Genomic DNA, 15,538 nt, shown 5'->3' on the forward strand with positions numbered 1-15,538 from the left:
TGCTTACTATACTATTAATACTTGGTCCCACCTGTCATACACACATTATGTCTTAGAGTCCGTGCTGCAGCTGGCTACAAATCTGTAGCCCGCTACTCTTCTCTATCTTTCTTTATCTTTTTAAAATGTATTTATAACTGGCTTATAGCCTGCTATTTTACCTGCTCTAACACGTCGAGCCAAAGAAAAACAAATCAATTCAGGTGCACATTGTTGCTGCATTAACTATTACGAGCTGCTACCAGTGCAAGGCCAGTGACGCATTCGCATTAACTATTACTCTCTGTCGGCAGCTCTCGTGCTCATGCAGCTATCCAGGGAATACATATATCGGACCAAAACCCTCGCATATGCCTCCAAGTCTTTTCCTAGCTAGCTAGCAACATCTTCAGATCGATCCCCCCACCAAGCCTGCATTTCATTGCGGGTGCACGCAGAGATCGAGGAGAGACGATCACCACCATGGCCGGAGAGATCATTCCAGACGGCGGCGGCGGCGGCGCGGTGGTGGCGGCAGAGAGCGTGATGCTGCCGGCGAGCATGGTGCTGGTGCAGCTCTTCTCCGTCGTGCTGGTGCTGCTGTCCAAGCTCGCCCTCAGCACCGGCATGCGGCCGTTCGCCCTCCTCGCCTACCGGAACCTCGTCGGCGCCGTCGCCGTCGCGCCTCTCGCCTTCATCTTTGAGAGGTTAATCATTCGTCGCTTATTCGTCATCTGCAATGGCGACTGGGCCAGCTTGTATTATTCCTTGCTTTCTGCATTGAACATATATAGTAGTTCTTGTTGGATTGGAATCATCTGCTTCCAAAGCTACCATACCTATTTGTCACTGACTGGTGGACATATATGGTTCATCGGACTCATATGTCAGTAACAACTGATAAAGACACATATCTTTGTAGGGGAGCCTAATCCGTTCTTGTTTGGTTCACAACGCTGTTGTTTCTCTGCGCATGTACACAAGTATAATTTGAGGTTTAGAGCATACATCCTTGTATGACGTTGGAAGTACATAGAAAATATTACTCCAAATGTTGTCCCCAACGTCATGCACTAGCCACGGGGTATATTTTTGTCTGCATGCGTGCACCATTACTCCGGCCCAGCCCGGCCATCTCACAAAGTCTTCACTTGTCTTTCTTTATTTGTCTCAAAAACTACATCTTGAAGATCACCAATTGCATTGAAGTTCGAGAAAGTGCATACAAATATATTAGATTTTTCAGTCAGAGACAAATTGACTAGAGTTTTTAAAACTAGCTAGAAGGCATAGTCTTAAGGAGTAGTAGCATTGTATTGGTAGGTGTGAGGTAGATCAAAGTAAATGTTATTTTAGGACGAAGTTAATTAGTACTCCTCTCAGTCCACGAGTATATATGTAGTATTATTTTATCATACATTAATCATCAATTAACACTGGTACTACCAACTAACATGAATAATCTCTACTAGTACATAGGCCCTGTTTGGATCGGGAGGGCTATTAAATAGTCCTCCGAAATCTTACTATTTAAGAGTACTAAACGTAGATTACTGATAAAACCCATTCCATAATCCCTAGGCTATTTTGCGAGACGAATCTAACGAGGTATATTAATCCATGATTTGCTATAGTGATGCTACAGTAATCAGCCACTAATTATGGATTAATATACATCATTAGATTCGTCTCGCAAAATAGCTTAGGGGTTATGGAATCGGTTTTGTCGGTAATCTAAGTTTAATAATCCTAAATAGCAATATTCCGGAGGGCTATTTAATAGTCCGAAGGATCCAAACAAGACCATAGAATCTCGTACCAACTAGGGGTTGACTGACCTTTACTTTATTGGTAGTGGAAATATAAATGGACCTCAGCGGAAGCACCCTTGCTTGTCTTCTTTTAAGATCTTTATTGCCTTCCTGATTTTTGATCTTTTTGTATGTTCCAGGAAAAATAGGAAAATCCCGAGCATTGTGGAGTGGTGCTGGATTTCGCTTAATGCTACATTTGGGTTGGTATTTTTTTTCCAGATTAATCAAAGGGACTCTCACTTATATGTTTGCCAGTCAAATATTACTCTCTCTCCGTTTCTAAATATTTGACGCCGTTGACTTTTTTAAATATGTTTGACCGTTCGTTTTATTAAAAAAATATTAACTAATTATTAATTCTTTTCATATCATTTGATTCATTATTAAATATACTTATATGGATACATATAGTTTTACATATTTCACAAAAGTTTTTGAATAAGACGAACGGTCAAACATGTGCTAAAAAGTTAATGGTGTTAAAAGAAATGGAGGGAGTAATATACTAGTATACATTGTGTAACTTGGAAGTAGCTATAATATAAAGGAAAATGTATGTAGCTTTCCAAAACGCATCGGGAGTTGTTGGATGTAACCCCTCACCCATGCACGCGCTTTGATTTTTTTTCCTTTCCCGCTTGTATGTATGTAATTACACTATAATAAAATATACTCCCTCCGTCCCATAATATAAGGGATTTTGATATTTTGCTTCCACTGTTTGACCACTCGTCTTATTTAAAAAATTTGTGCAAATATAAAAAAACGAAATGTTATGCTTAAAGTACTTTGGATAATAAAGTAAGTAAAAAAATTAAATAAAAATTCTAAAATTTTTTGAATAAGACGAATGGTTAAATAGTGCAAGTAAAATGTCAAAATCTTTTATATTAGAGGACGGATGGAGTATTTACATTGACAGATGCTTATAGGAAAATTTTTAATTAAATACTCTTTTTACTTTGTAAAGAAAATCCACAATTTTTAGTCACAATATGCTTTACAAGCTCAATGAATCCATTATCTAAATAAATATGTTTCACTAAAAAAAAAGGAAAAAACACAATGCATCCTAATATACTCATATCGCTTCAATGTGTACATAAAAACTTTGACCATGTTGACTGCTGGAATTTTTTTTTTTGCAAGAATATAATATCTATCTAGTCCAACTGTGATTTCACAAAAGTACAAGAATCCTAATGTAGGGTAATCCTATCAATGGGGCTGTACTACTATGGACTGCGAAGCACCTCCGCCACATATTCAGTCATATTTCTGAACCTGATTCCTATTGTCACGTCCATCATTGCAATCATATTCGGGTATTCGCACTTCTCATTAATAAGTTTTTACACTTAGTTACAAAACATTACAACTAACAACCTCTCTCTATGTTTACAAATTTCATCAGGGCAGAGAAGTTGGTGTTTACAAACTGGCCTGGCAAGATAAAGCTCTTCGGTATCATAACATGTGTGGGAGGAACAATGGTAGTGAGCTTGTACAAAGGGAAACTGCTGCATCACCCTTGGCCTTCCCACCTGTTGAAATTCCACACGCAGAAAGCATCAGGCTATGCCTATCATCACAATTTGTTAGCCGGTACATTGTTCTTGTGTGGCAGCTGCCTTAGCTACGCCTTTTGGTTCATCATACAGGTACCAAATCAAGTCTTTCAAGTTGAAACCTGCCAATTTCAGGTTTATGCTTGTAGTTACTTCTCAGGGAGTTGTAGTGCAATGTATGGTTCATGCGAATCGACTTTCTGAAGCGTTGCTACTTTCAGATTGTAATTTTTTTCTGCAAATGCAACTACAGGTTAGGCTTGCGAGCGTCTTCCCGTACAGGTATTGGGCAACTACGCTGACATGTCTTTCTGGAAGCCTGCAAGCCTTTGTGATTGGCATTCTGATCAGTCCTACAAAATCTGCCTGGACCCTCAAATGGGACATGCAGCTTCTGACAGTGGTTTATTCAGTAAGAACATTACCATCCAAACAATAACTATGATGTTTTGTGTAGTCTAGGTACTACTTCATCCTACCTGTTTGGTTTGAAATATGAAATTATATGTTGATGTGCTGATTCTACCAGGGGGTGTTCAACACTGGTATCTCATTTGTCCTGATGTCATTGGCGGTCAAGCATCGTGGACCGATCTACCCATCCATGTTCAACTCGTTATCGCTGATCTTGATGGTGATCATGGACTCAGTGTTACTTGGTACAAGTATCTTCTTAGGGAGGTGAGTTCCTGTTCTTGAGCAGGGATATAAATTTCACTTTCTTTGGAGCTACATAGTTAGTTCTGTAGCAAATACGACAAAATGGGAATGTTCTCTGAATATATTATGGGACTGTTTACTGTCATGATCTGCAGCATTCTGGGGACAGCATTCATCATTGTGGGGCTGAATGCGTTTCTATGGGGGAAAGGCAAGGAGCTGAAGCAAGCTGTGGCGCAGCACACCAGCCACAAGCAGAACACAGACCACAACGAGCAGGTTGGAGATGAGATAGCATAGCATATCAGCACTATGATTGAATGAAAGATGATGCTTGGCAAATTTGCGATGATGACGATAAAATTGTCTAGATAGATAAGGGATTAGCATGGTAGTTTGTAACTAGTTTCCTGTGCAAACAAAAATATGGTACAAATGAAGTTATGAAAAGTTTGCCACCAACTCCTCGTCCTTTTAATTGACACATTACAACTAGATAACAATTTTCGTTTATATATCTATGGCTGATTACCCAAAACAGGCTGTCTCTAAGGGCGTACGGCCGGAGCGCCCGCACAGGACCCCCAATTTTCACGGGTCCCCTAAGCCCCAAACTTTAACACTAGATATACAGCCCAACAAGAAAATTGTAGCCCAACTAGTTCTAAAAATTGTCATTTTTTCCACATTGTTTCGGCTTCGATCGCGCGTTCGCGCTACTTCGGCCTCTGGGCTGCGGCCTCACCAATCGCCAATCATAACAAACGAGAGGAGTAAACGAATTGTATGTGTAGTTGATTTTTCTCCAAAGTTTTATTCCCAAAGAGAAGTGGGCCCTGTTCAAAATCTTGAAGTTTCTGAAGCGACATGATTGTTTTCCCAATGCAACTATTGCATATAGAGTTTTGTTGATCATTCCCCTAACTTTTGCATCGGCGGAATGGAGTTTTTCTAAATTGAAGCTATTGAAGTCAATACTTGTGATCTACAATGCCACCAGAAAGACTTATTGGATTAGCTATAATTGCACTTGTGGGTGGTATGTTGGGGAAGAATCAATATGAAGCTATCATCGAAGATTTTATATCAAAATATACTAAAAGAATGTCGCTTTTCTAAGGAATATTATGCCCAGGTATATCGTTTTAGAACATTTCACATTGCTATGAAATATTACGGAGTATAATTTTTTATCATATTGTACCATGAGTTAAGTTTTTATTCTTTGTTACGACTTTGCACAGGGCCTCCAAATTTTAAGTGGCGGCCCTGCAAAACACTGTAGGGGTAGCACCAAAACAAGGTAGGGGAGGCAGCCACAATGTTAAAGCTTTACTAATATAAGATTAAAACAATTACAAAAGATAATAAGAACAAAAGACTGCTCTCTCAGAAGGATTTAACATATGCAAAAGTAAAAGATCACCCTTTAAGAGTGATCTCCAAGACTATACAGAGTGAACAATATTCTAAACATTTGAGCCATTACGCTGTTTCGATATACGCCAAGCTCCATATATGATGTCTACAAAACATGAAGAACTTTATGAGTTGTGATACTGCTGCAACATGTTTCTAAAAGACAAGGAGGTAACCCATGTTATCTACAACAGATTCCAACATGCCAGAGCCGCCAAACTAAATTGGCATTGGAAAAATTGATGCAAAAAAGTCTCTCTTCCTCATCCAGAACATAGAACATCGAGCGCGCTCATGTTATCTCACCATCTTCAGGCATACATTGTTTTCTATCCAACATGTCCCTTTTTGTCTGTCAATTAGGAGCAAACACCCAAAGACCCTAACTTTCATGATGCACGTGTGCTATTCCGTATCCAATTTAGGTGACAGGGAGGTTGAATATACTTGTAAAATTGATAGCATATATTTTCTGTGAAAATAATGAAGCATTACCCCATATATAAGACCATTTATCAGTATATGATGAGTTATACAGAGTTATATAGAGTTTGTACTGTGATTCAACTTCTTTTTCACAAATTCTCACTGGTGGAGAAACCATCTTTGGTCGGTCGACCCAAATCCACAATAGTCCTGGCTCCATTAAAAACCGGGACTAAAAACGATTTTTAGTCCCGGTTTATAAGCGTAACAGGACTAGATGATCTTTTTTCCCGGTTGGGGTCATCTTTAGTTCCGGTTGGTATAAAGATCAGGACTAAAGATGATCTTTAGTCCCGGTTGTCTATATGTTAGACCATGTCAGGCGGCTAGGATCTTAACTCCAACCGGGACTAAAGATCTAACTTTATTCCCAGTTGGAGTTACTAACCGGGAATAAAAATCAACACGTACTATATAATCCCTATTACTTATCCTCTTTTCCCGTCCACACAACGAACTCTTTCTCTATCTCTTTTTTTCCTCTCTAACTCCCTATCCTTATCCTTTCCTCTTCCTTCTTCCTTAGTTCTTCTTCTTCCTTAGCCCGCTTGGATCGGAGCGATAGAGGCTAGCTGCTTGGAGCGAGAGCGGGCCGGGCGGTAGCCGGCGCGGCGGCACTGAGGGACGGGCGGCGGTGGCCGGCCGGCGCGGAGGGGAAGCCGGCGCGCAGCAGCGCGGAGGGCCGCGGCGTCAGGCAGCGCCGCTGGGGCCAGGCGGCGCGGCGGCAGGCGGGCGGCGTGGCGGTGGCCGGCCGGCCGGCGTGGAGGCTAGGCGGCAGCGGCCGGCCGGCTCCTCTGTTGTTGTTTTTTTTTAAGAATTTGTGATTTATTGCAGCATCATGTGATGAATTTGATTTGTGTGTGATGTGAACTTGTGATGTATTTGTGATGAATTTTGTAGAAACTTGTGATGTAATTTGATTTGTGTATAATTTTTTTTAGGATTTGTGATGTAATTTTTTAGAACTTTAAAATTTGTAATGTGGACATGGGATCTTACTTCGATTTGGGATATGCATACCACCCATATTGGGGAGAAAATAAAAAAAAAGGATATGCATACCACCCAGATTCAGGAGAAAATAAAAAAGGAAAAAAAAACCTGGCTATCCTCTTTAGTCCCGGTTGGTAACAACCGGGACTAAAGATACCCTATCTTTAGTCCCGGTTGGTACCAACCGGGACTAAAGATGGGCATCTTTAGTCCCGGATTGCTACTCCCGGTTGGAACCCGGGACTAAAGGGGATTCCCAATCGGGAGTAAAAAGGGTTTCTCTACCAGTGTCTCAACAAAACTTGATAAAGATTGGGTAAGTTTTGACGTATTTTAGAGAAAAAAATATTCACTTACAAACTCAGAACTGAAGTTCGATATACTCCTTAAATATAAATATGCTTACTAGTTATAACCCAGATTCCTAAATGAAATATGCGCACATATCGTGATTAGAAAATACTATAAAATTCTCATGAGAACCAAACAAAACATGAATAAACATGAATAACTCGTTTGACATTTTTCCTGGTCAAATTTTGTTAAGTTTGACAAAGTTTAAAGAAAAATTTATTAACTTTTAAAATATCAAATCAATTTTATTAAATATAGCATTGAATATATTTTGATAATATATTTATTTTATGTTAAAAATACTACTATATTTTTCTATAAGCTTGGTCAAACTTAAAGAAATCTAACTAGGGAAAAATCAAATGACTTATAATATGAAACGATGGGAGTAAATATAACCGACTAAGGCACTGTTTGTTTCACTGTTTGTTTCAGTTTAAGACTATTGTAATCTAAATTATAGAACTAGATTACTATAATCTGGATTATAATAAGCCTATATAGAATAAGCTGCTAGCTGTTTGTTTCTCTGGATTATTATCTGTTAGCCACCCAACAATTAAAAAAAAACACCTTTAGAGTGGCTTAGTCGGGAGTAAAAAGGACCAACAGTCAACCAGATTATAATAATCTAGCTTATGATTATAATAATCTATCATAATAAGCTATCTGTTTATTTCAGGTTACTCCTAATAATCCATATTATAATAGCCCTAAGCTGAATCAAACAGGGCCTAAAACTTACAACCTACTCTCTCCGTTTCAGGATATAAGACGTTTTGATTTTGGTCAAAGTTAAATTATATCAAGTTTGACTAAGTTTATAGAAAAATATATATAGTAATATTTATAATACTAAATTAGTTTTATCAAATCAATAATTGAATATATTTTCATAATAAATTTGTCTTGGGTTGAAAATGTATACTTTTTTCTACAAACTTGGTCAATATTAAAGCAGTTTGACTTTGACTAAACTCAAAACGTCTTATAACCACGAGGGGAGTAGCGTATTTAGATTCAGATACATTTCATTACAAGGAATTATTTGAGACTTTAGAATGGGCTCATGAGCGAGCACATTTGGTATGGAATTATCTAACATTCATATCTCTCATCCACCTCATCATGTGAGGATTATAGATACACTGGTTTTGTATATTAAGGAACTCGGCGTCAAGTGAGGGACCAATAGTGAACTTAATCCAAAAAATCTAGGCTCGTTTGAGGCTCTAGGCCCAAGGCCCAAGGCCAAAGGCCCAGCTCCTTATGGCCCAAGGCCCCAGCAGCTGATGACCCAGCAATCCTTTTCCGACGAGAATACGAAATCGATCGATAGATCGTCGTCTCCATCGATTCCGATTCCCCCTTCCGCTTTTCTACCACCACCGCTGCTGCTGCTGCTGCTAACCCCGCCGCCGAAGCAATCCCCCCGCGGCGGCCTCCCCGACTCCGATTCCGGCGGCCTCCTCCTCCTCTTCCTCCCCCGACCCCGTCCCTCCCGGCCTCCGATTCCGTACGCCGCCGCTCCCGCCCCCGTCCTGGTAAGCTACACGGCTTCCGCCCAATCGCCCCGCCCCTACCTGCTTCCCTTTACTTATAAGCGACGCCACGTCCCTAGCCCTAGCCCTAGCCGTAGCCTCCGCCGCTTCTTCGCTCGCTCGCTCGCTCGAGTCGCCGCTGCAGGGGACGTTCGCGCGCTCGGCTCCAGCGCACGGGAATCGTGCTGCTGGGCTGAGCTATCCGACGCGTGGTTGGTGTCTATTCTTCTTGTTTAGTTACTCGGTTCTAGTTCTATTACTACTATATGCGCTCTAGGGTTTAAGACGAATTACTGGACCCAAATAATTAGATTCTGCATATGATTTAATTTTATAATGCCGTTTATATGAATTATTATTTAGCCATAGAAGGCCATCTTACTTTTGAAGTGAGCCTTCCTTTTTAGAGGAGTAATGTTAGTTTTTTTATAATAATAAAAATATGATTTTGCCCTTGAAGGTTGTGTGCTGTGGCATGGGAGATAAGCCTGAAGCTCTTTTTGCTCGCCGTTTTCTTAAATGATGTCCTTCCTTCCGAAGGGCAAAACTACACAAACAGCGTTTAAGTGGCCATGGAGAGGTGAATCGCAGCTATCGGCGCATCTTCTCATTGATATTCCACCTGAAATCGAATTGTCGGACTACCGAAGATTGCCAAGCCCTGGTAATGAGAGCCCATCAGGGCTACTTCATGGAGAAGACTTTAAGGAGGAGGTGATCCCTGACTTGGATATTTTCTTTGAGAGGCTCTATGAGTATTTCTGCGCGAAAGGTCTGCGGTGCATCATCACCAAGTGGATAATTGAGATCCTCAATGTGACGTTTATGGTTTGCTGTATCGGGTTTTTCTTCTTGTTTGTTGATTGGCCTGCCCTTGGCGATTTGAAATGTGGAGTGGAAGCACTCGAGTCAGGGGCAAAACCTTGTGACCTAATGAAACTCATTAAGTATCATCCCCTAGATCCTTTCACATTTACAAAGTTTATCACTATTGGATCCATGGTTATACTCTCAACTTACGGAATCATTAACTTTGTGAAGTTTTTTGTAAAACTGAGAAGCACACTCAAGGTCCGTGACTTCTACTGTAACAGGTAACATTCCATCTTCTTGTGTTGTACATGTTAGTAGCATTTGCTGATTAGAACAGGTGATTTATCTATATGCATCTATTGTATTTTTCCTGCAGTCTCAAGGTTACAGATCTCGAAATTCAGACTATATCATGGCCTAGAGTAGTTGAGAAGGTCGTACTTCTGCAGAAGTCACAACGACTTTGTGTCGTTAAAGATCTCACGGAGCATGACATAATCATGCGAATAATGCGTAAACAAAACTACCTGATTGGGATGGTTAATAAAGGTATCATCGCATTGCCAATCCCCTCTTGGCTTCCTGGAGTTGGCCCAACTGTCAGCTCACGTATGCATGGAAAAAAAAGCTATCTGATGCTTCCAAAGGCCCTGGAGTGGACATTGAATTGGTGCATCTTCCAAACCATGTTTGATAGGTATGTGCTGTGTGTCTGTCTCTGTTAGCCATAAGTAGCATATTGTTTTATTACTGTTGGTGTTTCACTTGTTCATCAAAGTTATTCAAGTATTTAAAATCAATTAATATAATCTACAGTTCCAAGGAACAGTTACGACCATAAATGGAGATACTATGGCATATCAAATTGACATTTAGTTGGATAACATTGAATTTTATGCCAAAACAGATCTACTGGATGTTGTAACCAATAAATTATTTTACAGTTAAAGAAGTCTGTGGTGCTTGTTGTAATTGTATTAGAAAGTTCATTGTAGAGAATCCAGTTCGTTATAACCTTGAAAGTTCATTGTAGAGAATCCAGTTCGTTATAACCTTGATTATCTTGGACTATGTAGTTATTAAATAGTTTCCATCTTTTTGGACTATGTACTATTCTTCTCTGTTCAAAACTCACATCCTGTTCTGCTGCAGGAAATTTTGTGTTAGAAAAGACATTCTGACAAGTCCGTCTTTATTGAAGAAACGGCTTGTATTTATGGGTATTGCCATGTTTCTTCTGTCACCTTGTCTTGTTATCTTCCCATTGGTATACCTATTTCTGAGATATGCAGAAGAATTCTACAATCACCCCAGTACGGCATCATCTCGAAAATGGTCGAATCTTTCAAAGTGGATTTTGAGGGAATACAATGAGGTGACTTCTCAAACTAGTTTCTCTGTTGTGAATAGCGTTGATAATTCTGAAATCTGAATAATCACGTGGCAAACCTTTCTATTTTTCCTTTTTGGACGTCTTTCAAGTTCTATAGATCAATATGTAGTAAACTTCCCATTTTACTAATGTAACTGCTGAAAACAATTTTCAGGTTGACCATTTCTTCAAACATAGGTTGAACAACAGTAGTGTCAACTCACTAAATTATTTGAAGCAGTTTCCAACTCCACTAGTATCTATTATTGCAAAATTCATATCGTTTGTATCTGGTGGATTGGCTGGAATTCTTCTCATCCTTGGATTTCTAGGTGAATCCATCCTTGAGGGTCATGTAAGTTGTTAATTTTGCATTCACATGCTTTTAGTGGCACATGAATACCATTTACCTTTCGCAAACTCATATAATTCATTATTTGTGAAGGTATTTGGCCGAAATCTTCTCTGGTATACTATTGTTTTTGGAACAATAGCAACTGTTAGTCGGAATGTTGTGGTTGATGAACTCCAAGTGATTGATCCAGAAGGAGCTATGTCCTTTGTTCTGCAGCAGACACACTACATGCCTAAAAGGTGGCGCGGTAAAGAGGGCAGTGAACTTGTACGAAGGGACTTTGAATCTCTGTTTCAGGTAATTTAGCCGTCAATTCTGTATATGATTCAAATGTTGAAATGGGCGATTTGATTGTGTCTAAGTGTTTGCTGTTCACAACAGTAGACAGCAACCAGTAGTAAGCGCGTTGTTTTATTTTCTGATTGCGGCTGATAAGGTCCTTTCAAAGTCTGTAAATTTTGTTGATTTTTAATTTTTGGGAGCATAATCAGTAATTATATGGAAATGAAATTCTTCTCACTAATTCTAATTTCGATATATAAACTAAAACTATATTATATTGCACTTTTTTTTCTCAAAAAGCTGTCACTTTCAAGTTTCTTGTTCTTTCAATCTTTGTCAACTCAAGACATGTGATAGATATGTATTTTCTGTATGCTGCTAATTAGTACCTATTTAGATAGAAGCTATAACAGCCGGTTTATAGAAATCAGAATGTTGCCCAGCTATAATCTGCATTGGTGGTATTAAAAAGAAAATCTGCATTAGTGAATTTACATTCTATCTTATTTTGATTGTGTAGCTTTTCTATTCTTGTACAGTTTATTTTTACAATTGATGCCCTGTAAATTGCAATTGCAGTATACCATAACGATGCTACTAGAAGAGATGGCCTCAATTTTCATCACTCCATATCTGCTAATATTTGTGGTTCCAAAGGTAATGTATTTTAAGTTTCTATACCAAAAAACACATGTGTTTCTAAATTATGTTCTAAAATGTTGAGTTTTTAACCATTTTGTAGCGTGTTGATGATATTCTATGCTTCATATCAGACTTCACAGTTTACGTTGATGGAGTGGGAGATGTGTGCAGGTTTGTTTGTTTCTTCTACAGTTGATTATAAATTATCAGTCTGTTACCTCAGCTGCATCTAATGACATTGCTGTTTGACATCTCAACAGCTTAAGCATGTTCGACTTAAGAAGACATGGAAATAGAAACTACGGTTCACCACATAATGCAGTTAAAAGCATGAGAAGCTCCCAAGGAAAAATGGAGAAATCACTATTAAGGTACCCATATTTAATTTTAAACATGTCTCTTATCATTTATATTTATCTGAAGCATATTAGCATTATTACTATAGTCCTTGTACTGTTGTGTGCTTACATGCTATGCACATCCTATCATGGGCCACTTTTCTAGCTTGCCTTTTCATACCCTTTGGTGTTAGGCTATTCCTTGACTAGAGAACTTGTAGTTAGTCATCTGCCCTTCAGTCCTTTTGAGTGTACTGGGAGCTCGCCTATTGTGTCACAAAATCCATCTTTCAAATGCCATGTTGAAATCATAGGAAGATGAATCAGGTTTTAATAATCTCATTGATATGACAACACCACAAACCCATATCAAATTCAACAGAAAGGCTCAGGAAAAATAGTATGTTTGGATGAAGATTGCCTTGGCCTAACTACGCTGTTTCATTTCTTACAGTTTCCAAAGCACCTACACATCATGGGAGCCAAACGCAGATGGCAAGAAATTTATTTGCAACCTCCAGAAATTCAAGGAGAAACAAATCCGTCAACATACCTTTCAAACAACGGAATCATCACAGCTTGGGTTGAGTAGTAGAGGTCAAACGGCAGTTTTCCATCGACTGCTCCCTAGAAACATCTATCCTGGCAATGGGGTCATTTTTAACTTTGATCCATTAGGACTGCTTGACACAGATCAAAGAACTTGTCCATATATCCTGGATTGGTATTACACACACCAACACACAAATAGAGAAGCGGGATCATCTTCCCACCTTAATGAAGCATCACCTGAGCAACAGGAGGAGATATGGCCACCTCTGAGCAAACCATTAACAGAAATTGAAGGTGAGCAAATCTGGGATTCTGATTTATATAGAAGAGCTCGAAGCTACCTGGAGGCATCAACATCAAGTGCATTCTTTCGACAGGCCACCACCTTCAAGCGCCATGGCAGGGAACAAAATTCTACCAGCCGTCAATGGTGGGCTCAGGCCTCGAGGCAGCAGGCTGATCCACGAAACAGTTTTCAAGGGCCTCCTCAAGACAGTTTTCTTGAGCCTCCGGACTTCCGAAATCATTTGGAAGCTAGCCATGATTCCAGCCATCAAAGTGATTGTAGGCTGACCTCCAGAAGGTCAACTGATCCACAAGACAGCTTCGTTGAGCCTCCTGATTTTGGTGATTACATGTCCTGTCATAGCTCTAGCTATCATGGCGATGAAACGTCGGATGGAAACTCAGAACTAGATCAAAGCAACAATAGTTGGCGAAGCCCCCATGCCCTGTCAAAGACAAGGTACATGGGTGATGATGATCTTGACCTAGAACAAGGCCCGAGTTTCCATTTTACTGATGCCCCTCAGAAGGACAGTGGAAGTGAAGGAGATGGACATGGTGTAGCCAATATTTACAGCTCTACGCCAGCCAGCCTTCCTGTACGGATAATACCTAGAAGCAGTGACCCAGTTTAGGTTGGTAGACACACGAAAAAGTACTAGTTGTAACACTTGTGAACGCGCATTTTCCGTGTTCTGATAGATATATACTACCTCCTTTCCTAAATGTAAACATGTTTGACCGTTCGTCTTATTCAAAAATTTTTGTGAAATATGTAAAACTATATGTATACATAAAAGTATATTTAACAATAAATCAAATGATAGGAAAGGAATTATTAATTACTTAAAATTTTTTGAATAAGACGAACGGTCAAACATATTTAAAAAAGTCAACGGCGTCAAATATTTTGGATGGAGGGAGTATATATTATAGTAGAAAAGAAATATGCATAAATTACTTTATTGTGTTTGGCAAAGGCCGACCAATTCTTTTTGTAAAAGAGAATTACATATACCTAAAAGGCCCGTCATTGCCTATTTAGAGGAAAGGGAACCATTCTTTAGTTTATACTAGCATAGTTGAGTTTGTTGCTGCATTATTTGTTGCCATCCGATGCAATCAAAGATATATTAATTATTATAAGGAGCAGTGGAAAAATGCACATAGATGGTAACTTCCCATCTGCGATTATAATTTGAAAGAACTGTGTCAATAATAATGCAACTGTAGTACAACAAAATTAATCATTGCTAAAAGGGTAAATTTTCAAAACTGCAAGTATCATGTAGGGATTTGGACTTTTTGCTTGTACTGTTTGATCATTCGTCTTATTCAAAAAATTTGTGCAAATATAAAAAACGAAAAGTTGTGCTTAAAGTACTTTGGATAATAAAGTAAGTCACAAATAAAATAAATAAGAATTTCAAAATTTTTTGAATAAGACGAATGGTCAAACAGTGCAAGTAAAAAATCAAAATTCCTTATTTTATAGGACAGAGGGAGTATCAGCTTATTACAACTTTAATCGCGCGTTACCTACTGTAGCTAATAGACCTATTTTATTTGAGAACTCTCTCCGTTTCACAATGTAAGTCATTCTAACATTTTCTACATTCATATTGATGTTAATAAATATATATATATATATATATATATATATATATATATATATATATATATATATATATATATATAAATGTGGAAGTACATACTTTTTTTCTTTGTTTTTAAGGTCCGACGGGCTGGTTCAGGGAATAAATACCGTTTGCAACTAAAGGAGGTCCTGATTGAAATCGCTGGATATAACGTTCCCCTCGTATTTAAAAAACTTGTAAATCGACTCTTTATTGGTTTTAGAAAGCGATTTTGCTGACGTGGCAGGTGGGACCCACAGAGCAGTGACTCTCCTCTTCCCCTCTTGATGGTAGTATGGCACCGAGACCAGATGAGCGCCGGAGCTCAGAGGGAGCGATTCGCGGTCGGGTCAAGTTCGGGTTTGCGAGGAGATGAGTTCGGCATTTAACTCATTTGACGATGTATGCATGTGTTACTTGCTCGAACCTCCGTGTACCATGACTTGAG

The 15,538-nt window shown here is 39.1% G+C and overlaps 2 protein-coding genes across 3 annotated transcripts; both read left to right on the top strand.

Moving 5' to 3' along the window:
- The first annotated feature begins 462 nt into the window (after positions 1–462).
- Positions 463–4,395, top strand: LOC127753487 (WAT1-related protein At5g64700-like). The gene is made up of 7 exons (XM_052278970.1): positions 463–686; positions 1,931–1,993; positions 3,002–3,118; positions 3,208–3,454; positions 3,615–3,773; positions 3,891–4,042; positions 4,177–4,395. The coding sequence occupies exons 1-7, from the start codon at positions 463–465 to the stop codon at positions 4,319–4,321; spliced, it is 1,107 nt and encodes a 368-aa protein (XP_052134930.1). The 3' UTR covers positions 4,322–4,395.
- Positions 4,396–8,632: 4,237 nt separating this feature from the next.
- On the top strand, positions 8,633–14,557 carry LOC127753218 (autophagy-related protein 9-like). 2 transcript variants are annotated; one of them, XM_052278692.1, is made up of 11 exons: positions 8,633–8,817; positions 9,275–9,908; positions 10,004–10,324; positions 10,780–11,002; positions 11,175–11,354; positions 11,445–11,651; positions 12,216–12,293; positions 12,379–12,449; positions 12,539–12,649; positions 13,071–13,462; positions 13,546–13,760. In XM_052278692.1, the coding sequence occupies exons 2-11, from the start codon at positions 9,334–9,336 to the stop codon at positions 13,626–13,628; spliced, it is 2,241 nt and encodes a 746-aa protein (XP_052134652.1). In that variant the 5' UTR covers positions 8,633–8,817; positions 9,275–9,333; the 3' UTR covers positions 13,629–13,760. The 2 variants fall into 2 exon arrangements, with proteins under 2 accessions (XP_052134652.1, XP_052134651.1); XM_052278691.1 differs by having other exon boundaries at positions 13,071–14,557.
- The last annotated feature ends 981 nt before the right edge of the window (positions 14,558–15,538 follow it).

The sequence above is a fragment of the Oryza glaberrima genome, chromosome 10, assembly GCF_000147395.1.
Source record: "Oryza glaberrima chromosome 10, OglaRS2, whole genome shotgun sequence".
Classification (NCBI taxonomy): domain Eukaryota; kingdom Viridiplantae; phylum Streptophyta; class Magnoliopsida; order Poales; family Poaceae; genus Oryza; species Oryza glaberrima.